This window comes from Salmo trutta, chromosome 13 (assembly GCF_901001165.1).
Source record: "Salmo trutta chromosome 13, fSalTru1.1, whole genome shotgun sequence".
NCBI classification, from domain to species: Eukaryota; Metazoa; Chordata; class Actinopteri; order Salmoniformes; family Salmonidae; genus Salmo; species Salmo trutta.
The window spans coordinates 64,375,034-64,398,403 of NC_042969.1; the positions used below are offsets into that span (position 1 = coordinate 64,375,034).

Sequence of the window (23,370 nt, forward strand, 5' to 3'; positions counted from 1 at the left end):
AAGGTGTGAGAAGTGTGGGGGATTCTCATTTACGCGCGTGTGTGTGTGTGCGTGCGTGCGAGCGTGCGTGCGTGCGTGCGTGCGTGCGTGCGAGAGAGAGAGAGAGAGAGAGAGAGAGAGAGAGAGAGAGAGAGAGAGAGAGAGAGGAAAAGGTTATAATGAGGAGTGAATTAACAAAATCTTGAAAAGGAAAACAATCTCCACTGTACTTGAATATTATACTTAATTAGCTTTTGCTGTATGCTTAATTTGCTTGAATAATGAGCTATCAAGTGGTTCAGTTGCTTACTGCAAATATTCCCACAGCACAGACAACACAGCAGCCAGAAAGGATTCACAATTGTATCTGGTATTTTGCCACATTTTGCCTGGATCCACATTGTCTCTGTAACACCTACAGTGATGAAAGACTGTAAGTAAAGGTATTTGTAACAGTATAGCTTCCGTCCCTCTCCTCACCCCTACCTGGGCTCGAACCAGGGACCCTCTGCACACATCGACAACAGCCACCCTTGAATCATTGTTACCCATCACTCCACAAAAGCCGAGGCCCTTGAAAAGCAAGGGGAAACACCTACTTCAAGGTCTCAGAGCGAGTGACCACCGCTAACTAGCTAGCCATTTCACATCGGTTACATATTCATGAAACTAATGAGTGTGGATACAACAACTTTGTGGGTGTTAAAAATTAGTTTTACAATTCCCAACTGTAGCTTAACATTGCAATTTCCACAGCAGACTCATGAAGAGTCTTTCTCAGTCACAGGAGTGAACAATTATGTGGAACTTGAAGAGGATAGAGATGCTTTCTAATTTAACCATCTAAATTACCATGAAATTAAAAATGTGAGAAGTATGTCAAACTTAAAGCTGGCTGCCTCTATGCTACAGGCCTCAAAACTGACTTTTACTATGACATAAGCAACTTTTCTCTCCCAATCCAGACACATGGGATTTAGCCGCACATTTCATGTAATCTTTATTATGAAGCTACACGAATCCCTGGGATATATTTTTTTAAATATTAATAGAAACCAACTTATTACTGATTGTGGGACCAGTCAGCTATAGAGCCATAGGGAATGTGATGTTAACTGGGTATATATTTTTTGCTCAGGGGGCCTGTCTAACATGGGTTTTTAGCACAAAATTATCATTATCTGGCAAGAAAAATGGGCCTCTGTGGGGCCCTCTAGGAAAAAAATTGCAGTGTGGGGCCTAAAGGAAAATAATTGCCTGGTGTGTCAGAAATGCCAGAGACAATTTTTGGTCCCAGTCTGCCCCTGTTAACCAGGGAGTAGTGGCTGCCTAGAGAATTTCTGGAGATGCTGTTCAGTTTAGTGGAGAAGATGGAAATGATTCTGTTGGTGACTGTGAAATCCATAGCAGTCTTTATTCATGCAGGCTATAATGTTGCAACAGGAGTCTCCGGAATGTTAATTAAACCGTTAATCTTCTGAAAATGAATAACCTGAAAGTCTAAAACAGCCAAAGGGAAGATAAAACGAAGTATTGAAGAACATGAATGAGCTGGATTTAGGTGACCAATGACCATATCATATAAATTGACTCAAATGTATGGATGAGAATTGATAGGCTATGTTAGCCCTTTGTAACCTCAAAAGGGCGTAGGCTATGCATAATTTAAAAAAAAAAAATGAATTGTTAAGTTCCCTAATGGTTACAGATTGGGATGCAAATGAGCCCACATTTCAATAAGGCGCGCAGACCTAACGGATAGTAAGTAAGCAGTGCTAAACCAGAGCAATGACTCTCCGCTGGTCAGTCGGTCCTTGTTGAGCGCAGGCGGCACATTGGTTAACAACAGCCTGTGGAAGAAGAAATTATGACTGAACCGTTTTCGCAAGGATAAGACCTGTTATCCGTAGAAAAACCTAGAATTGACACCGAAAGGTGGATTGGAGAGGCAAACAACCGTTAAACACCGAACTCTGAAGCGTCCTGAGAAATTGATTGTGTAGGAGCTTCGCCTTGAACGCCGCTGAAGGCTCTATCATCAATCTCTCCAGGCGTTTGGCACCAATAAATCTGCCAGCTATAGGACAGTTACACGAAACAAACGGCTTGGGTTACTTAGACAACCTTTTATGAGCGGTGAGCACCTATATCACTGTAGCATATGGATATGGTGTGGACGGATAGGGGCTGTTAAAATTGATGGGACTTGGTCCAAAAGTGCAACTGTTTGATTGCGCCGGCTGGAACTGGGTCAGTGAATGTTCCCAGTAAGCTACGCATGGACTTGTCAATAGAAAGACGATCAACCAACGCATCCTTTTGTTGTGGTGGAAAAATTGTTCCACATTGTAGCTTCTGGCAAAAACAACCATCATTTATGAGCATTCAGGCGAGGTATTTAAACTGGATCCCAGTTCGTCTAATTCGGGCATCCTATCGACTACGGATTTGATTAATCGCTTTCAAAGACAACCCACTGCTCCCCTGAAAGGTAAATCTGGAATTAAAAAATACATTTGAATCATTTTCAGTAACATTTGAACTTATCTGTACCCATTGGAAATAGCCTATTTCTGACTGCCTTAGTGTTTAGTGGTTCTTATACACCTGTTGTTATTTAATAGCCTACGTTCCTCTGTCTAGCATGATTGACCATTATTTGATGGAGTGAAGATCATTTTGAATGGATTGACAGTTTCAGTATGATGTTTGAATTTTCAAATCGCTTAAATGTGTGCTATATCTTTCAAATGTAATCGAATTTATCCTCTGACTTGATTTCAGAGTAGGCTTAATAGAACAGTCTTCATCAGACCATCATAATTACATTTTTCTATTGGTGTTATTATGATAGAGAATAGGTTTGATTCTAAAATCGATAAATAAAACATTTATTTTGATATTGTGGAGTAGATAAAGAAAAAACTGTAGACTAATCACAGAACTGCATAATCATTTCGATCTTGTAGGGCAGGCCTACCATGGCATGAATTGGCGAGTTATTTTCACAAGACACCTCACATTTCAATGTAAATACGAAAAGACCCAGTAAAATGCCATGACATTTCAGTGACTGATGGAGATGGATAGTTGATCCCAATGCATTATGATTATCAGATCATTCCATGTCAACACTGACCCTCTATCATACTGATGATGAGTGTGTGATTAACAATTTACCAGAAATTCTTCTGGATAGCTGTGTTGATCTGGAGGTGTGAATTTCTATGGGTGCTCCTCTGCCTGTGTCACCGCTGAGTCTTCCGTGACGCCCGCTTTTTACGCGTGCTTATCATTGTATGTCACTTTTTTTTTACACATGTCGCGCACCAGGTAGGCTTTTGCGGCATTTGTTGTCGCGCAGGATGCCGCGACGCACTGTGAATACACTCTGCTAGGTATGAGCGGGAGCGCAGCCGCAGACTAAAGGTTCTTGCGGTCATTGGGAGTCAGGACTCACTAATGAGTCTTCAACCTTGTTTCCACATGTGGAGGAATGTTTGCCTGAGTGTTTGAGTGAGTGAGTAAAAGAGAGAGAGGGAGAGAGAGTCAGTGAGTGAGTGAGTGAGTGAGCCAATATACTGCCTCTTCCACGGCTCAAATATTATCAACGGATTTCCGGATACTGATGCTGCTGCTTTGGGAGAAGCCCAAATTCGTGAGGCAGCAGTCGGGCTCAGTTGTCCGGGGACAGGCAGCCTGCTGCTGCAGCTGTGTTTAGGACTAGGAGTCTGCCTGCAGAGACGTCTGATGGAGGTGACGGAGCAGGAGCCTCAGAGTCGGACAGAGGAACCTGTACCTGAGGTAGGAGGAGAAGGAGAGGGAGAGTTACCGGGTTCAGGAACCCCTACCCCCAGAGACATGATGGAGAGCCCGGTGAAGGAGCCTGTTGTGATGCATCTGTACCCCACCACAGAGTATGGGGATCAGTATGGGTAAGCAACAGAACAGCAGGGACTGGGAGACTGGGATCTCTAACCATCTTCTGCTCATATACACGTATAACCTGTGTAGTGGACTGGGCTGGCAGTTAGGATGGCTGTGGGATGTGTATTCCTCTCATTTTAGGAAGTATTACTTCCCTTGCCATGTGGTACCAGAATATATGTTTTGTTATCTTCACTCTTTTTTACTTTCCTTTGTCACTTGACTGTAACAGAGTTGTAATCAATATTGGTGGCATACTTTAACATCAGTTGTCTTCAATCATAGTTTAGTGTCTGACCTTCTGTGGCTAGTGTTTAATGGCATTATTGATGGGTTTTTAGAGTTCAGATTAAAACTGTAGAGCTCATAGCAGACGATTACTCAAAGAGTTCGTTCCATTTCAGCAAGCCATGACACCCACCATCTCATATTGTTCTAAAAAAAATTCTGTAGATAAAAAATGATAACATAAGTATTCCGGAAACATTATTTTGTTGAAATATAATTTGATCTCTGAGAAATTAAGCTAATTGATTGCACCCAAATTGGCCATTTTTATTTATAGTATTCATATAATATTCAACAGTTATAGTACCTAACATCAGATTTGGACCAAACTTTTTTCTAACAATGAGTAAGACATGAGGATCCAAAGAAATGGTCAAAAGCCACCCACTCCAATCCCACCCCATTATATAGTATCACATCTCTGTCTGACAAGTAGTATGGAGCTGCGGCTCTGAGTATTGTTTTCTCATCCTATTTAATGTATTCTCAGTGAATTTGGTGATTGTTTTTTGCCCTGTTCAGAGAAATTAGTCATTGAAGTTGTTGGGTTTATGTCCCATCCATCATCCTGATATTACCAATTTCAGACCACTAGATGGTGCTGTTTCTGCTATTAAGTGATTATTTTTTAAGGATGTTAAAGAGATTGTTCATCCAAATGACAAATGGACATATTGCTTTTCTTACCCTGTAAGCCATCTATGGACCAGGTATGACAGCAACCCATGCTTTGGTTTAGTTTACCTGGCCACTGTTTCAAATGTAAACTTTTTAGCATTTGTGGTACAAATCCAATGCAAGTCAATGGTACCCACAGTACCAGTCAAAAGTTTGGACACACCTTCTCATTCCAGGGTTTTTCTTTCTTTTTTACTATTTTCTACACTGTAGAATAATAGTTAAGACATCAAACCTATGAAATAACACATATGGAATCATGTAGTAACCAAAAAAGTGTTAAACAAATCAAAATATATTTTATATTAGAGATTCTTCAAAGTAGCCACCCTTTGCCTTGATGTCAGCTTTGCACACTTAGCATTCTCTCAACCAGCTTCACCTGGAATGCTTTTCTAACAGTCTTGAAGGAGTTCCCACATATGGTGATCCCTTTGTGGCTGCTTTTCCTTCACTCTGTGGTCCAACTCATCCCAAACCATCTCACTCTGGGCCCCCGAGTGGTGCAGCGGTCTAAGGCACTGCATCTCAGTGATAGAGGCGTCACTACAGACCCTGGTTCAGCAGTCTAAGGCACTGCATCTCAGTGACAGAGGCGTCACTACAGACCATTTCTTTGGATCCTCATGTCTAACTCATTGTTAGAAAAAAGGGTGGTCCAAATCCGATGTTAGGTACTATATTTATTGAATATTATATAAATCTTATAAATTAAAATGGGCAGTGTGACTGCAATCAATTAGCTTAATGTGTCAGAGATCCAATTATTTTTCAACAAAATAATGTTGCAGGAATGTTAATCTTATCTATTTCTAACAATAGATACGATTTCAGAACAATTTGATGTGGTGACGGTTGAAATCCTATTTTCTACTGCTTTTTGAGGTGGAACGACCCAACCAGACTACACTTCACATAAGGTGTCATGAGGAAATGTATCATGTCATTGTGCCATTTAGACTTCTCCACTGGAGGAAATGCAGCAGAGGTACTACTGTTGTCACCCCGCTGTACTTTACCTTCAGTAGTTGGCTAAAGGCTTTCTACTGTATACTGTATTTATTTACACCAGACTAGTCATGGTGAAGGAGGCATCATGTTGGCTTTGGGTTTAGTTACTCTGTTAATCATATATCCTGATGTCTAGTCATCATACCCCTATACATAACCACCTCTATCACTCCAGTATCCTTGCACATTGTAAATATTGTATTGGAACTGACCCTATATATAGCTTCTTACTTTCTAATGTTCTTATTTTTATTTCTCGTGTGTTTCTGTTCTACTTTATGTTATTTTTAGTGCTACATTGATATTAATTACCGCATTGTTGGGTTTGGAGCTTGCAAGAAAGACATTTCACTGTACTTGTGCACATGACATTAAAACTTGAAACTTTAGTTATGTGTTGACATGGCTCGTCAATAGAGACTGCTGAAGGACTAAATTGTGTTGTCAAGTATGGACAGGTTTAAGACCTTAGGTTAACTATCAGGCATGGCCACATTGGCCAGTGTCAAGCCACAACCTTCATTTAAAGCTTCAGCTTTCATTGATAGCTGATCTATCATTGCTTACTGTACAGTATGTGTAGGATTGATCAACAAAAACATACTTTTTGGGGGCTATATATACTGTATACACACCGGTCAAGGGTTGTCATAACTAGAGATGTTTTAAAGCAGTGTGTTGAGGGTTTGTCTTTTGACCTCTCATGAGCAGAAGGAACTATCAGTATAAACTACATGATGAATATTCAGCACCATACGTCTTTAACTATATAACAGTTACAACCTTGGCTATAGGCTCTCTTGCATTGTGCTGTACAGCTGCTGCTACACTGTAACTTACAGTACAGTATGTGAGAATCAACTTAAGTTCGATCATATTTTACACATGAAATGCATCTTTCAGAGGTTTGTTGGGAATTTAGTTTAGTGTGACCCTATGATAATTTTGTGTTGGTCTGATCCAATTCAGAGTATTCTCAACATCATACCATACTATGTCCACCTCCATCATACAGTTGACTTTGTGTGTGTATGTGCGTGCTGTGGATTTGGGAGTGAGGAATGGCCATCAGGTATCCCCGGGCATCACACAGAAGGCTAATGCATAACACTGCTGCTGCCTGAATATTCAGCACCATACGTCTTTAACTATATAACAGTTACAACCTTGGCTATAGGCTCTCTTGCATTGTGCTGTACAGCTGCTGCTACACTGTAACTTACAGTACAGTATGTGAGAATCAACTTAAGTTCGATCATATTTTACACATGAAATGCATCTTTCAGAGGTTTGTTGGGAATTTAGTTTAGTGTGACCCTATGATCATTTTGTGTTGGTCTGATCCAATTCAGAGTATTCTCACACACACAAACACAGTTGGGGTCTTCACTGACACAGCAGGTTGATTGGTCATGCCTTGCTCCCCTCTATATGCCTCAATACATTAGTGCGGTTTTGGGAGAAGTAACAGGTTGATTAGTCATGAATAGCCTCTGGACACAGGCACAATCCTAAATGAGACAACAGGCTGATTAGTCATGAATAGCCTCTGGACACAGGCACAATCCTAAATGAGACAACAGGCTGATTAGTTATGCTTTCCAGTGACTCCCTTAGGACTGAGGTTAGGTCCCCCTTTAGGTGGCAGGCTAGTGATCATACTTTTACTCCCCCTCTCTCCTCCAGGACATATGCATATGCATAGCCTTCTGACCCACTCCTTGAGGGCAAGCCAGAATATACAGTATCATTTGTGGTCTAGTGAATCTGTGGTCCCTGATGCATAATATTCCAAGCTGGAGGAATGTAGCTTCTCGCTCTCTCTGTCTCTAACAGGTTGGTTTCAAAGCACACCATTAGTAATGAGTTTGCCATTAGTAATGGGTATATGACAAATAACAAATCGTTATACAGTACACTGTGTTCAGTCTCACAGAACCATTTCAATTAGGTCTTGTTTTGGCTGCTGTTAAAGGAATTGTCGCTATACACTGTTGACCACAGCTAGTGCTGTACACTGTCCTGATTTCTCTCCCAATTTAACAGTCTAGCTAAATACAAATCTAGATCTCTGTTTGGGCTATGATGCATTGGTTTACATTACAGACTGTCTGCCAGAGTCTTTGTTTTACGGTCTATTACTAATGCAACTTAAATATGATACATCTTTTGAAGACATCTGTAAAAAAGACCACTGCCATAGAGAATATGCAGGCTTTCTTCCAGCGTTAGAGACAAAGGTTTGCATACTGAAATCTAGCCTACAACACTCTGAAATATTGATGCTTGATCTAATAATTATATCTAAATATGAGGCATTTCTGCTGCCTGGTTTATTAGGCTGTAAATCTTAAAGTGAAAGCCAGACCACCTCTGCTTTCTCTATTGTACGCCCATATAGTAACTAAAGGGTGTAACATTATGCATTTGAATCATAAGCAAATAAAATAAGTAGTGGGTTTTGTTGCCACTTCTGGTCGATCTACTGCAGTGTCTGCAGCACAACTCTCTGTGTTTGTGTGCGCGTGCGAGCGAGCGAGTACACTGTTTCCCACTTATGTTTGTTCAACACTGTCCTGCTGTTAGAACAATGCATACAATACAGTAGCGGATGGTTTAGTTGGCTCAACTCTGTGCTGTCTCTCTGGACTCATACACACATCTTGTTTCAGTTGCATGTAGTTCTGTTTTATCCATGGTCATTTTATCCATGGTCATAGATTTACTAACCTATACTCTCACTTGCCAGACTCACAGTGCTACACCCGCAGAGATATAGGGGCTGTGGGAAGAGAATCACTAACCTACCCCTGGGTCTGGAGGAGACCCCAAAAGTAGGAATGACCTCTCTGGTTATCCTCTCCCTGCTCTGTATTCTACTCCATGTCTGCTGCAAAGCTCTGGGTTCCACAAGCCTTTTAAACAGATTAGCTCTTAAAGTGTGAGAAACGTGAGACAAATCCTAATGTATAGTAGGACCATAGAGTTACAATATACTGTACATAAACACCAAAGTGAGCTAATTATATTTCTTTGCACAAGGGGATGCCATTGATTGATATTAAATACCCAAGATAAATTAAAACTAGCACACAATGTGGCCCTGCGATAAGTAAAACATTTCAATAATTTTATCAATACTGTTCGTATGGGGTGCATCAGTATTTCAGAGATCAGAGCGCAGTAGTATGTTACACAGAGAAATAATGCCACAAGACAGATGAGTTAGCCTAGTTATAGAATTACAGGAAAATAGACAAGACTGTATTAGCAGTGACAGAGTACAGTTTTTTATTCTTTGATTGTTCCAATTCGCCGTCTTTGTTTCTTAATTAATCAATCTTAAAATCTCACAAAAAGCGATCTTTTGGATAGTAGCAATCAATGGTACACACACTTTCCCGTTTACTGACAAACTGTCACAGGTCAGGTTTTCTCCCTTGAGTGTACTACTTGAGGTTGCCACTGGAGTGTACCCTTGGGTTACTTCCAGTATCCAGGTGACCCTGATTGGGCTTATTGGGATCACCTGCTGGATGACTATTTAGGTTCCTCTGTGGACTGGGCCAGTTTCTCAGGTCTCATGTTTGTTCAGTGTTCTCGTGTGCCCTTGCTTTGTTGTTTTGCTATGAAGACCTTAAGTAAATATTCTGGATTTACCCTTACCTCTGCCTGCTGTGTTTCTCTGCACCTTGGTCCGAGTTCATACTAGCACTAATGTCACAGTAGACCTGAGCCTCAAAATGGACCCAGCAGAGATTTCACTGTCGTCCGAAGGACATTCCGAGCTCCACCACTTACGGTCGGCTCTCACTCACCATGGAACAGTGATTGGTCGCCATGAGGCGCGGCTGAAGACATTGTCGGAGGATTTAGGAACTCTTGTGTTCAATCTGCAGACGGGACAGACAGGAGCAACTGTTGCTGCACCTGTTGCGGTTTCTAACCCTCCACTTCCTACCAGCTCATCGTCTTCCTCCCCTCGGGAGCCTCATCTCCCAGCACCGGAGCTCTATGAGGGGCATCCTGGGAGGTGTCGTGGGTTCCTGCTCCAATGTTTGCTGTCCTTCGAGCTGTAGGCATTAACGTTTCCCACCGAGCCTTCCAGAGTGGCATATGTCATCTCCTTGCTCTCAGGACAGGCTCTGGCCTCGGCCATAGCCATCTGGGAGCAGCAATCAGACATTTGTTTCAATTGGCAAAGCTTCACTCAGGAGATGAGGAGTGTTTTTGATCACCCCATCAGTGGTAGGAATGTTGCTCAAAGACGCATTGCGCTTCGGCAGGGCAGCCGGAGCAGAGCTGATTACGCCATTGACTTTCGGACGCTCGCCGCTGAGAGCAGTTGGAATATAGAGGCACTTCACTCAGTCTTTCTGAACGGACTCAGCGAGGTTCTCAAGGACGAACTGGCTTCCCGGGACAACCCTGACACTCTGGAGGAGCTTATCGTTCTGGCCATCCGGATTGACAACCGTTTTCGGGAACGTCGTCAGGAGAGGACGGAGGGGTTCCGAGTTGGATCCAGTGTTTCGGGCCCCGCTGAGGGAGTCGATTCTTTATTTGTTCCAATGCCGTATGCTGGGCCTGCTTGTCCTGTACCCTGTCAGGGTTCTCAATTCGGCTATGGTTCTCCTTCATATCCTTCAGAGGAGCCGATGCAATTGGGAGGCACCAGACTTGCCGCTCCGGAGAGTCAGATACAGTCTCCTGCGGCCGATACGGTACGCACCTTGCTTCCGGCCAACCTGCGTTGGGACAATGGACAGTTGGACATTCCTGCTTTCATAGACTCTGGGGCTACTGGCTTTTTTCTGGATCGCACATTAGCTCACCAACAGAGGCTGCCACTCACTGAGCTGGACACTCCGTTGTCAGTCACTGCGCTGGATGGTCAACACCTAGGGTCTAGGAAGGTGAAGAAACTCACCATGCCTATTCAGCTATGAGTTCTGGATGACCATGTGGAGCTTATCCAGTTACATCTGGTGAACTCTCCTGAACTTCCCCTGGTTCTTGGACATCCGTGGCTTTCCACCCATAATCCTCAAATTGACTGGCCTTTGGCAAGAGTTCTGGGATGGAATCCTTCATGCCAGTTCACCTGCCAGCAACTCTCTCCACACCTTTCCGGTCCTGCTCGTCTGGAGACTTATGATCCTCCTGTTCCTCTGGCTGGGTTTGACAAGCGTGATCTTTCCCGAGTACCTCAGGATTACTGGGATTTGGGTCAGCAAACAAAGGGCCAGCAAACTACCTCCTCACAGGCCCTACGATTGTGCCATCGGCCTCCTGTCTGGTACCACTCCACTGAGAGGAGGGCTGTGTTCTCTCTTAGGTCCAGATACTGCAGCCATGAACAGTTACATTGAGGAGGCGCAGACGGCTGATGTTATTCGGCCGTCCACTTCACCTGCAGGAGCGGGTTTTTTCTTTGTTGGGAAGAAGGATGGGGGATTACGTCCCTGTATCGATTACCAGGGTTGAAATAACATGACCGTCAAGAACCGTTTCTCCCTTCCTCTTATGTCATCAGCTTTAGAGAGACTCCAGGGAGCTACGGTTTTCTCTAAATTGGATTTACGGAACGCGTACAATCTGGTGCGCATCAGACAGGGAGATGAGTGGAAGACACCGTTCAACCCTCCTAATGGACATTATGAGTACCGGGTCATGCCGTTTGGACTTACGAATGTTCCAGCCGTTTTCCAGGCCCTGGTTAATGATGTGCTGCGCGACTTCCTTCACCAATTCGTTTTTGTGATGCATCTCTGAATCCTGAAATTAGTTCCCCAAAGGTTGGAGAGTGGTTGCAAGTCAAAGCATGACAAATATCCCTCTATTGAGAGTGGTGGTTGGGGGAGTGTTCATTTGAGTGTGTACACTACCTTACCCGTTGGCCTATGAGATTTAAAAATGTATATATCACACATAGCGTCTTTCTTTCAACTCCTCATTCGAACGAATTGCAAAAATCACTGAAGCTGGAGACTCATATCTCCCTCACTAACTTTAAGCATCAGCTGTCAGAGCAGCTCACAGATCACTGCACCTGTACATAGCCCATCTGTAAATAGCCCATCCAAATACCTCATCCCCATATTGTTCTTTTTTTGTTTTTTATGGTCCTTTGCACCCCAGTATCTCTACTTGCACATTCATCTTCTGCACATCTATCACTCCAGTGTTTAATTGCTAAATTATAATTACTTCGCCGCTACGACCTATTTATTGCCTTACCTCTCTAATCTTACCTAATTTGCAAACACTGTATATAGATGTTTTCCTATTGTGTTATTGACTGTATGTTTGTTTATTCCATGTGTAACTCTGTGTTGTTGTTTGTGTCGCACTGCTTTGCTTTATCTTTGCCAGGTCGCAGTTGTAAATGAGAACTTGTTCTCAACTGGCCTACTTGATTAAATAAAGGTGAAAAAAATAAATCAATTCAATTTCAATTTCCATTGGCAGCGATTACAGCCTCGAGTCTTCTTGGGCATGACACTACAAGCTTGTCACACCTGTATTTGGGGAGTTTCTCCCATTCTTCCTTGCAGATCCTCTCAAGCTCTGTAAGGTTGGATTTGGAGTGTCTCTGCACAGCTATTTTCAGGTCTCTCAAGAGACGATCGATTGGGTCCGGGCTCTGGCTGAGTCACTCAAGGACATTCAGAGCCTTGTCCTGAAGCCACTCCTGCGTTGTCTTGGCTGTGTGCTTAGGGTCATTGTCCTGTTGGAAGGTGAACCTTTGCCCCAGTCGGAGGTCCTGAGCGCTCTGGAGCAGGTTTTCATCAAGGATCTCTCTGTACTTGGCTCCGTTCATCTTTCTCTCGAAGCTGACCAGTCTCCCAGTCCCTGCCGCTGAATAACATCCCCACAGCATGATGCTGCCACTACCATGCTATACCTTAGGGATTAGCCAGATTTCCTCCAGGCGTGACTTGGCATTCAGGTAAAATAGTTCAATCTTGGTTTCATCAGACCAGAGAATCTTGTTTCTAATGGTCTGAGAGTCCTTTAAGTGCCTTTTGGCAAATGCCAAGCAGGCTATCATGTGCTTTTTACTGAGGAGTAGCTTCCGCCTGGCCACTCTACCATAAAGGCCTGATTGGTGGAGTGCTGCAGAGATGGTTGTCATTTTGGGTGGATCTCCCATCTCCACAGAGGAACTCTGGAGCTCTGCCATAGTGACCATCGGGTTCTTGGTCACCTCCTTGACCAAGGCCCTTCTCTCCCAATTGCTCATTTTGGATAGACAGCCAGCTCTAGGAAGAGTCTTGGTGGTTCCAAGCTTCTTTGATTTAAGAATGATGGAGGCCACTGTGTTTTTGGGGACCTTCAATGCTGCTGAAATGTTTTGGTATCCATTCCCCAGATCTGTGCATTGACACAATCCTGTCTCTGAGCTCTACGGACAATTCCTTAAACCTCATGGCTTGGTTTTTGCTCTGACATGCACTGTCAACTGTGGGACCTTATATAGACAGGTGTGTGCCTTTCCAAATCATGTCCAATCAATTGAATCTACCACAGGTGGACTCCAATCAAGTTGTAGAAACATCTCAAGGATGAACAATGGAAACACGATGCACCTGAGCCTAATTTCGAGTCTAATAGCAAAGGGTCTGAATACTTATGTGAATAAGGTTTCTAAACCTTTCGAAAATTTCTAAAAACCTGTTTTACACTTTGTCATTGCGGGGTATTGTGTATAGATTGATGAGGGAAAACTATAATTTAATACATTTTTTAATAAGGCTGTAACGTTACAAAATGGGGAAAAGGGAAGAGGTCTGAATACTTTCCGAATGCACTGTAAATATATTTTTGTAAATATATATTATTTTTAATATATATTTGTATTATTAAATATATTTTCCTTATTTATTATTTTCCCCTAACCCTACCACCCCTCCCCTAATTGGAGTAAACTAATGGACAATGACACTTAGGCTTCCACTTCCAGCTTATACATACTACAGTATATACATTTTTATCTGTGAAAATCCTCCAGTTTTGATTTGTAATTGCCATACACACTACATGACCAAGTATGTGGACACCTTGTAGTCAAACATCTCATAAAAATGTATGGGCATTAATATGGACTTGGTCCCCCCTTTGCTGCTACAGTATAACAGCCCCCACTCTTCTGGGAAGGTTTTACACTAGATGTTGGAACATTGCTGCAGGGACTTGCTTCCATTCAGCCACAAGAGCATTAGTGAGGTCAGGCACCGATGTTGGGCGATTAGGTCTGGCTCATAGTCGGCGTTCCAATTCATCTCAAAGGTTTTTGATGGGGTTGAGGTCAGGGCTCTGTGCAGGCCAGTCAAGTTCTTCCACACAGATCTCGACAAACTGTTTCTGTATGCACCTCACTTTGTGCACAATGGCATTGTCATGTTGAAACAGAAAAGGGTCTTCCCCAAACTGTTGCCACAGAATTGTCTAGAATGTCATTGTATGCTGTAGCGTTCTCCTGGCATCCGCCAAACCCAGATTAGTCCGTCGGACTGCCAGATGGTAAAGCGTGATTCATCACTCCAGAGAATGTGTTTCCACTGCTCCAATGGTGGCGAGTCCAATGGTGGTGAGCTTTACACCACTCCATTCGACACTTGGCATTGCATATGGTGATCTTAGGCTTGTATGCGACTGCTCGACCATGGAAACCCATTGTGCTGACAATGCTTCCAGAGGCAGTTTGGAACTCAGAAGTGAGTGTTGCAACCGAGGACAGACGATTTTTACGCGCAACGTGCTTCAACACCATTCGTTCCCGTTCTGAGAGATTGTGTAGCCTACCACTTCACGGCTGAGCCATTGTTGCTCCTAGACGTTTCCACTTCACAATAGCAGCACTTACAGTGTACCGGGGCAGCTCTAGCAAGGCAGAAATTTGACGAACTGACTTTTTGGAAAGGTGGCATCCTATGATGGTGCCATGTTGAAAGTCACTGAGCTTTTTAGTACGGGCCATTCTATTGCAAATGCTTGTCTATGGAGATTGCATGGCTGTGTGCTTGATTTTTTTACACCTGTCAGCAATGGGTGTGGCTGAAATAGCCAAATCCACTCATTTGAAGACGTGCCCACATACTTACTTCAGCAAGATAAAGGAGCTTATCGTGAACTACAGGAAATGGAGGCCCGAGCACGCCCCCATCCATATCGATGGTGCTGTAGTGGAGCGGATCGAGAGCTCAGTTCCTAGGTGACCACATTACTAAGGAATTATCAAAGTCCACACATACCAACACAGCTGCACCATTGAGAAGATCTTGACTGGCTGCATCACCGCTTGGTATGGCAACTGCTTGGCATCAGACTGCAAAGCGTTACAGAGGGTAGTGCGTACAACCCAGTACATCACAGGGGCCAAGCTCCCTGCCATCCAAGAACTCTATGCCAGGCGGTGTCAGAGGAAGGCCCTGAAACCAACATGACCCTGAACAGCTTATACCTCAAGCCATAAAACTTCTAAATAGTTAGTTAAATATTCTGAACAAAACTATAAACGCACATGTAAAGTGTTGGGTCCATGTTTCATGAGCTGAAATAAAAGATCCCAGAAAGTTTTCATACGCACAAAAAGCTTATTTCTCTAAAATGTTGTGCACAAATTTGTTTACATCCCTGTTAGTGAGCATTTCTCCTTTGACAAGATAATCCATCCACCTGACAGTTGTAGCGTATCAAGAAGCTGATTAAACAGCATGATCATTACACAGGTGCACCTTTTGCTGGGGACAATAAAAGGCCACTTTAAAATGTGCAGTTTTGTCACACAACACAATGCCACAGATGTCTCAAGTTTTGAGGGAGCGTTCAATTGTCAGTACGTCCAACCGGCCTCACAACCTCAGACCATGTATAGGGCATTGTATGGGCGAGTGGTTTGCTGATGTCAACATTGTGAACAGAGTGCTCCATCGTGGCATTGGGATTATGGTATGAGCAGGCGTAAGCTACGGACTACGAATACAACTGCATTTTATCTATGGCAATTTGAATGCACAGAGAAATGTGACAAGATCCTGAAGCACATTGTCGTGCCATTCTTCCGTCGCCATCACCTCACATTTCAGCATGATAGTGCACATCCCTATGTCACAAGGATCTGTACACAATTAATGGAAGCTGAAAATGTCCCAGTTCTTCCATGGCCTGCATACTCACCAGACATGTCACCCGTTGAGCATGTTTGGTATGCTCTGGATCGACGTGTATGACAGCGTGTTCCAGTTCCCACCAATATCCAGCAACTTCGCCCAGCCATTGAAGAAAAGTGGGACAACATTCCACAGGCCACAATCAACAGCCTGATAAACTATATGCGAAGGAGATGTGTCGCGCTGCATGAGGCAAATGGTAGTCACACCAGATACTGACTGGTTTTCTGATCCCAACCCCTACTTTTTTTTAAGGTGTCTGTGACCAACAGATGCATATCTGTATTCACAGTCGTGAAATCCATAGATTAGGGCCTAGTGAATTTATTTCAATTGACTGATTTCCTTATGAACTGTAACTCAATAAAATCTTTGAAATCTGCATTGACCTTTTTTTGCACTAACTCTTTTGACTCATCGCATGCTTCTGTTTATTATCTATCCTGTTGCCTAGTCACTTTATCCCTACCTATATGTACATATCTATCTCAATTACCCAAGTTACCGTTACTCATTCTGTATTTAGTCTTCGTGTTATTATTTGTCTATTATCTATTTTTCTCTCTGAAATTGTTGGGAGTGGCCCGTAAGTAAGCATTTCACTGTTAGTCTACACCTGTTGTTTAATGAAGCATGTGACACATAACATTAGATTTCTCTCGCTCTCTCTCGCTCTCTCTCTCTCTCTCTCTCTCTCTCTCGTGTTCTGATCTAACTGTTCCTAAACTAATCCCCCCCACCCTTTTTCTCTCTCTCAGGGACAAGATGCCGTTCCACCATGTGACGGCAGGGCTGCTGTACAAGGGGAACTATCTGAGTCACTCTCTGTCTGAGGACAACGACTGTGACCAGCTGGCCAGCATCTCTGTGGAGGAGCTAAATGGTGAGTCCCCTCAGGGCTTGGGCTGGTACTACTGGGGCTAGGTTGGGTCGGGCTTGGATGGGTTACGTTGGGCTGGATTGGGCTTGGTTGGGTTACGTTGGGTTGGTTTGGGCTTGGATGGGTTACGTTGGGTTGGGTTGGGCTTGGTTGGGTTACGTTGGGTTGGTTTGGGCTTGGATGGGTTACGTTGGGTTGGGTCGGGCTTGGATGGGTTACGTTGGGTTGGGTTGGGCTTGGTTGGGTTACGTTGGGTTGGTTTGGGCTTGGTTGGGTTACGTTGGGTTGGTTTGGGCTTGGTTGGGTTACGTTGGGTTGGATTGGGCTTGGTTGGGTTACTTTGGGTTGGTTCGGGCTTGTTTGGGTTACGTTGGGTTGGGTCGGGCTTGGTTGGGTAACGTTGGGTTGGGTCGGGCTTGGTTGGTTTGGGTGAGAGGGGATAGAGATTAGGACTGGGACTGTGGATTTGGCTGGTGAGAGGCATAGAGGGACTTTGAGGAAGGCTGGGATTTGGGTGTTTGATATGGGCAGGATAAACAGTAGGCTAGAGATAGTAATGGGATAAGTAGTAAGACAGTATTCTGAGCCTAAACACAGTTTTGACATGAATCAGTGAGGTTGGACCAGTCAAAATAATTATTGACAAACAACAGTTGCTCCTGTCGCTGGAGCCAACAAACTGTTGTCTTTATAAACTATGAACCTTCTTAACTATGACTACATTTTCTTAACATCACTTATCACACCAGTAGAATTCGATTCATGGGCTTTTGCTCTCTCTGTTTTTGACATGAATTAGAGGCAGTAGCTGAGTCTGTGTTTATGAGTCTGTGTTTGTCTTGTCTTGTGTGTGTTCTGTACGTCGTTCTGAGACTAATCACCCTACTGGCCAGGCCGGAGGTGGAGCCCAGCCCAGGCCTGTTCGATATTATCCTATCCTCTTCTGGAATGAACAACATCATCACAGTGCTCATAGTGAACTACACCAGATGCTTCAACCACAAATACTGTATTAATCCAATGATGTCACATTAAAGGAAACTTCCACCCTAAAACTATCTTTTGGCATTTCTTTCAGTAGTCCATTGTTGACATAGTCCCAAAATGATTTGCTTGTCAATAATCAGGTTTTCAAGATATGTAACTTTCAAAATACAGAAATCGTCACCTTATGATACATTTTGCATGATGCAAAATGTATCATACAGCGACGATTTCTGTATTTTGAAAGTTTTCCTTTAAGGTGTCTATGGAAAATTGGATGCAGAGTGCACCGTAAATAGCTATTAGCCACCTACTCTGTCAAAGTCGGAGTGATGTTATTATGCTACAGCAATATTGGCAGTTTGCACTGCATGGCTTTCTCTAGTTTGATTTGTTAAGTTGTTTTGGGACAGCGGTAATGTATTGGATAAATGTAATGAATTGGGTAATGTATATAGTTCTTATTGGGAGGTCCTTGTAAGGTCAATCAATGCAATAGACAAATACGCATATACTGCACCTCTGTCAGCAGAAATAAAGACAAAGTTATTGATCATATATACACACTACACTACAGTAATGATTAGCAATCATCTCCTTGGCTTATTAGTTTATCCATAGTAGCTTACACAAAGCTACCATTTAGCATGTTCACCATTTCCACCATGGGGATATTTACTGAGGCAATTTGGTGTTCCTACCTGTAAGTGTCTTTATCTATGGCCATTAAAGTGATACAGTGTAACTGCACTATCTGACTCACCACATACAGCACGTTGTCGTCAGACAGCTTTAGCACAGATACACATTGTTAACCTCTCAGCCTGTTGGAGAGGGGATGTAGTTTCCCTTTGTGTCTTGTTCTGCTAGTGTGATGTGGACTGTCTGATTTGTATGTGGTTGGTATGTGTGTGTGTGTAGTGCTCTGAACGCTGCAGCGTGTAGAATAGATGTTGGTCTGGCTAGAGATCTTTGTGTACCAGGTAGTCTTGCCTCTGTCGATCTGTGCTGCTACTGCTTCTGCTGCTGTGTCTGAAAGGTCAGGCAAGATGTGGATATGAGATTATATTTTACAGAGACATACAGCACCGACAGCACTTACTTTATATCACATAGCAAATATCACTCATTATAAACACTGGAAAAGTAGGGATAAGTCGTGTTTAGTAGGGAGAAAATGTTTTCAAACCAGGAGCTACTACTTGAAGATGTCCAATTAGAACAAATATTTAAGTTTTACATTGTAAAAAGTTTTACTACGGTGTGCCCTGCTGAACATGAGTGTGCTGATGCACTCGGCCTAGATTGCAAAGCACGGTGCTGTTGAAGTGGCTCTAAAGTATTTTTTTACTCTGATTTATTTCTCTGTCTGAAATTTTCCTTAGGTATTCTTGTTCCTTTGGTAGTACTTTGTCATCCATTCCTTGGCATCGTTCTCCGCGGTAAAGCTTTGGTTTTCAGAGCATCAGAAGATGGCCCTAATGGATATGGGAGCAGTGGTGCGTGAAATAGCAAAATAGCGGAAGAGATCTGTATGAATATATGACACGTGGTCTGAATGTTGTTATTGTGTTCAAATGGGCCCAAGTCCTCAGACACAGGAACCTATTCTACAAAGGCTCACAAAGGCTCACTCACTGCTCTGTTCTGATCTGCTCCTCCTGATGGGTTTATTCATGAGACGCTCATTTCAGTACCAAAATAAATCCATACACCTTTATTGTGCTTGTGTTGTTCTCTGTTTGTTGTGTTATGCTGTGTGTGTCTCTCTGTGTGTGTGTGTGTGTGTGTGTGTGTGTGTGTGTGTTCTCTAAAGCAAGCGTCTGGTTGGAAATAGCTTTTGTACTGCGTTATGAATGATAATGGCTAAGTGTGTTTGCTCAGGCCAGATGTTTTGGGAAGCAGGGAATATCAAAAGACTGTTCAGAGGCTGGTAGAATGACTAACCTGAGCCCTCAGTAACATCTGAGTGCTTTTAATGACCCGAAATATAGTTTCTCATTTTACGAGGTGATTTAAATACAGAGAAAAACCATTACATTTACACACCATTGTCCTCCTTGCACCTCAGAGCACCAAATCATTTCTACTCCCCTGACTGGCTATGAAGGAATGATAGCTTCTCAGTAGATGATTGACAGATGATTGACCAAGGATAGGCTAAAGATTGGCAGCATGGGCAGGTTACCTCTAGGATGAAACTTTACTTCATGCTTGGGTTATCTTTGGACTACAATAAGTGTAAGTTAACCTGTTTGCTCTTTCTCATGGTTTCAGCCAAGAACTCTACCACCACTATGCTTTGTTTATCGCATGGTCTTTTCAAGACTGGACCCGTAATATCCATGTTCTTGTTAGCACCTGTGTTCTCAAAAAGTGTATGACATTGCATCCCATATCTGGAACACGTTTGGACTTCATTCATGTTTGAGTTAGACTGGATCTTGGGTAACTTCCTTTTTCTCTCCCTGGTCCTGGTGAGTTAAAGCCATGTATTCCAGTAGTACCCATCTTCAAATTATTCAGTATTCAGTAGTGTGCTGAAGCATACCATGCAAACATAGTGTTCTTTAGAGATCTGAAATTCTACCTTTAATTAAAAATACCCATGGCTGCCTTTCTCTCTTTCAATCTCTCTGCATCTCTCTCTTTCCCCGCTCTCTCTTTCTCTCTATCCCTCTTTCTCTCTCTGTCTCTCTCTCTAGTTCTCTCTCTCTCTGTCTCATTCTTCCTGCTTACTGCCTCCCAGTCATAAGACCTCTCCTCTCTGTAGACACACTAATAAAATATGAATTCTTAAAAGCACAGTGGAGCCTGCTGACTTTTAGGCTCAGCGCTGACGGGTATGTTAAAAACGGAAGGGAAGGAGTAACACAGACACAGTACAGCGGCTTGTCGTACACACAGGGAAAGCTTATTTGACACCACCATAAAAGTTGCCTACCGGTTATTGCAGATGTCATTTGCCTTGTTCTTGAGCTAAGGCACAGAGCTAAAAGAATCCCTAACCATGGTGGATGCTCCCTCTCCTCTCCCTTCTCCTTGTGTGTGTTTGTGTTGACAGAGATCCGGGAGGCATTCAGAGTGTTGGACCGGGATGGGAACGGGTTCATCTCCAAGCAGGAGCTGGGCATGGCCATGAGGTCTCTGGGATACATGCCCAGTGAGGTGGAGCTGGCCATCATCATGCAGAGACTAGACATGGATGGTGAGTCACCTTCAGTACACATTTCACACATTTACAGTACACAGACACATGCAGTTGCACGTGTAACAGAAGGTCCCATGTTCGAGTCCAGTTAGAGACAGGAACGGGACCTACTCTGTTACTCGCACACACACATATTTAAACATAAACAGATCCCTTCCTTCCTGTTTTCACACCATGATCACGCACACACAAAGACAGGGACAGGGTCATAGACACACTATCAGACACACACATATACATAAATAGATCCCGTTCTTCCTTTTTTACACATTCATACACATGGGCCTACCTATGACTACATAATCACAAGCATAATCAATACATTTACATGAGTACTCATTCACCATTATGCACACACATTTTCATGTACATGCAGTACATTATATGCACACAGAAATGTGCACTCATTCGCACCATACATTCAAATCATGACTTTTACACTTTAAATAAGCATGAAGGATCCTACTATCCAAACACACACCGGAAGAGCACTTAACACATCCTATAGTCCCACTGTAGCAATATCTATCTCGAAGCTGTAGATGTGTAACATGTTGGCTGTGGTCCCTTGCTCCATTTCATCTTAATACACCGTATTGCACATATTTACGCTAACACATTCACGCACAAACACGCACGCACCATGCACGCACACACACAACACATGTGATTACAGTAGGTCACACAGGTGGTTTCTGTACTGAAGCCAGTCCCTACCTGACAGAGAAGGTCTACAGTGCCTTCAGAAAGTATTCAGACCCATTGACTTTATCCACATTTTGTTACGTTACAGCCTTATTCTAAAATGGATTAAATAAAAAAAATCCTCAGCAGTCCACACACAATACCGCATAATGACAAAGCAAAAACAGGTTTTTAGACATTTTTTGCAAATTTATTAAAAACAAAAAACATAAATACCTTATTTATATAAGGTTTCAGACCCTTTGCTATAAAACTCAAAATTGAGCTCAGGTGCATCCTGTATCCATTTATCATCCTTGAGATGTTTCTACAACTTGATTCGAGTCCACCTGTGGTAAATTCAATTGATTGGATTTGGAAAGGCACACACCTGTCTATATAAGATCCCACAGTTGACAGTGCATGTCAGAGCAAAATCCAAGCCATGAGGTCAAAAGAATTGTCCGTAGAGCTTCGAGACAGGATTGTGTCGTGACACAGATCTGGGGAAGGGTACCAAAGCATTTTTGCAGCATTGAAGGTCCCCAAGAACACAGTGGCCTGCATTATTCTTATATCGAAGAAGTTTGGAACCACCAAGACTCTTCCTAGAGCTGGCCGCCTGGCCAAACTGAGAAATCGGGGGGAAAGGGCCTTGGTCAGGGAGGTGACCAAGAACCCGATGGTCACTCTGACAGAGCTCCAGAGTTCCTCTGTGGAGATGGGAGAACCTTCCAGAAGGACAACCATCTCTGCAGCACTTCACCTATCAGGCCTTTATGGTAGAGTGGCCAGACGGAAGCCACTCCTCAGTAAAAGGCCCTTGACAGTCCACTTGGAGTTTTCAAAAGGCACCTAAAGCCTCTCAGACCATGAGAAACAAGATTCTCTGGTCTGATGTAACCAAGATTGAACTCTTTGGCCTGGATGCCAAGTGTCATGTCTGGAGGAAACCTGGCACCATCCCTACGGCGAAGCATGGTGGTGGCAGCATCACTGAATGTCCTTGAGTGGGTCAGCCAGAGCCTGGACTTGAACCCGATCCAATATCTCTGGAGAGAACTGAAAACAACTGTGCAGCAACACTCCCCATCCAACCTGAAAGAGCTTGAGAGGATCTGCAGAGAAGAATGGGAGAAACTCCCCTGATACAGGTGTGCCAAGTTTGTAGCGTTTCATACCCAAGAAGAATAATCGCTGACAAGGTGCTTCAACAAAGTACTGAGCAAAGGGTCTCAATACTTATGTAAATGTGATATTTCTATTTTTTTTCTCCATTATGGGCTATTGCGTGTAGATTGATGAGGTGAAAAAAACAAGGCTGTAACATAACAAAATGTGGAAAAAGTCAAGGGGTCTGAATACTTTCCGAAAGGCACTCTACATTTAAATTTTTTGGGGTACAGGCTTTAATTGTTTAAAGATCTTATGAAAAAGATTGGTGTGCTTTTTCACTATCTAATCATGGCATGGGGTTGTTCAATGACATACATGTGGGTTTTTTTATCTATCACTTGATGGTTTCATTTCAGAGAGACAAATAATCATGTTTT

The 23,370-nt window shown here is 43.1% G+C and overlaps 1 protein-coding gene across 2 annotated transcripts in view; it reads left to right on the forward strand.

Annotated features, from left to right (window-relative positions):
• The first annotated feature begins 1,789 nt into the window (after positions 1–1,789).
• Positions 1,790–23,370, forward strand: part of LOC115206309 (calcium-binding protein 8) — a 58,416-nt gene continuing 36,835 nt past the window's right edge. The window contains exons 1-3 of one of the 2 annotated variants that reach the window (XM_029773097.1): positions 1,790–2,470; positions 16,817–16,941; positions 20,987–21,130. In XM_029773097.1, the coding sequence (XP_029628957.1) occupies positions 16,824–16,941; positions 20,987–21,130 (262 nt within the window). In that variant the 5' untranslated portion in view covers positions 1,790–2,470; positions 16,817–16,823. Of the gene's footprint in view, positions 2,471–3,339; positions 3,915–16,816; positions 16,942–20,986; positions 21,131–23,370 lie in introns of those variants that run through there. The other variant, XM_029773096.1, reaches the window with a different exon arrangement.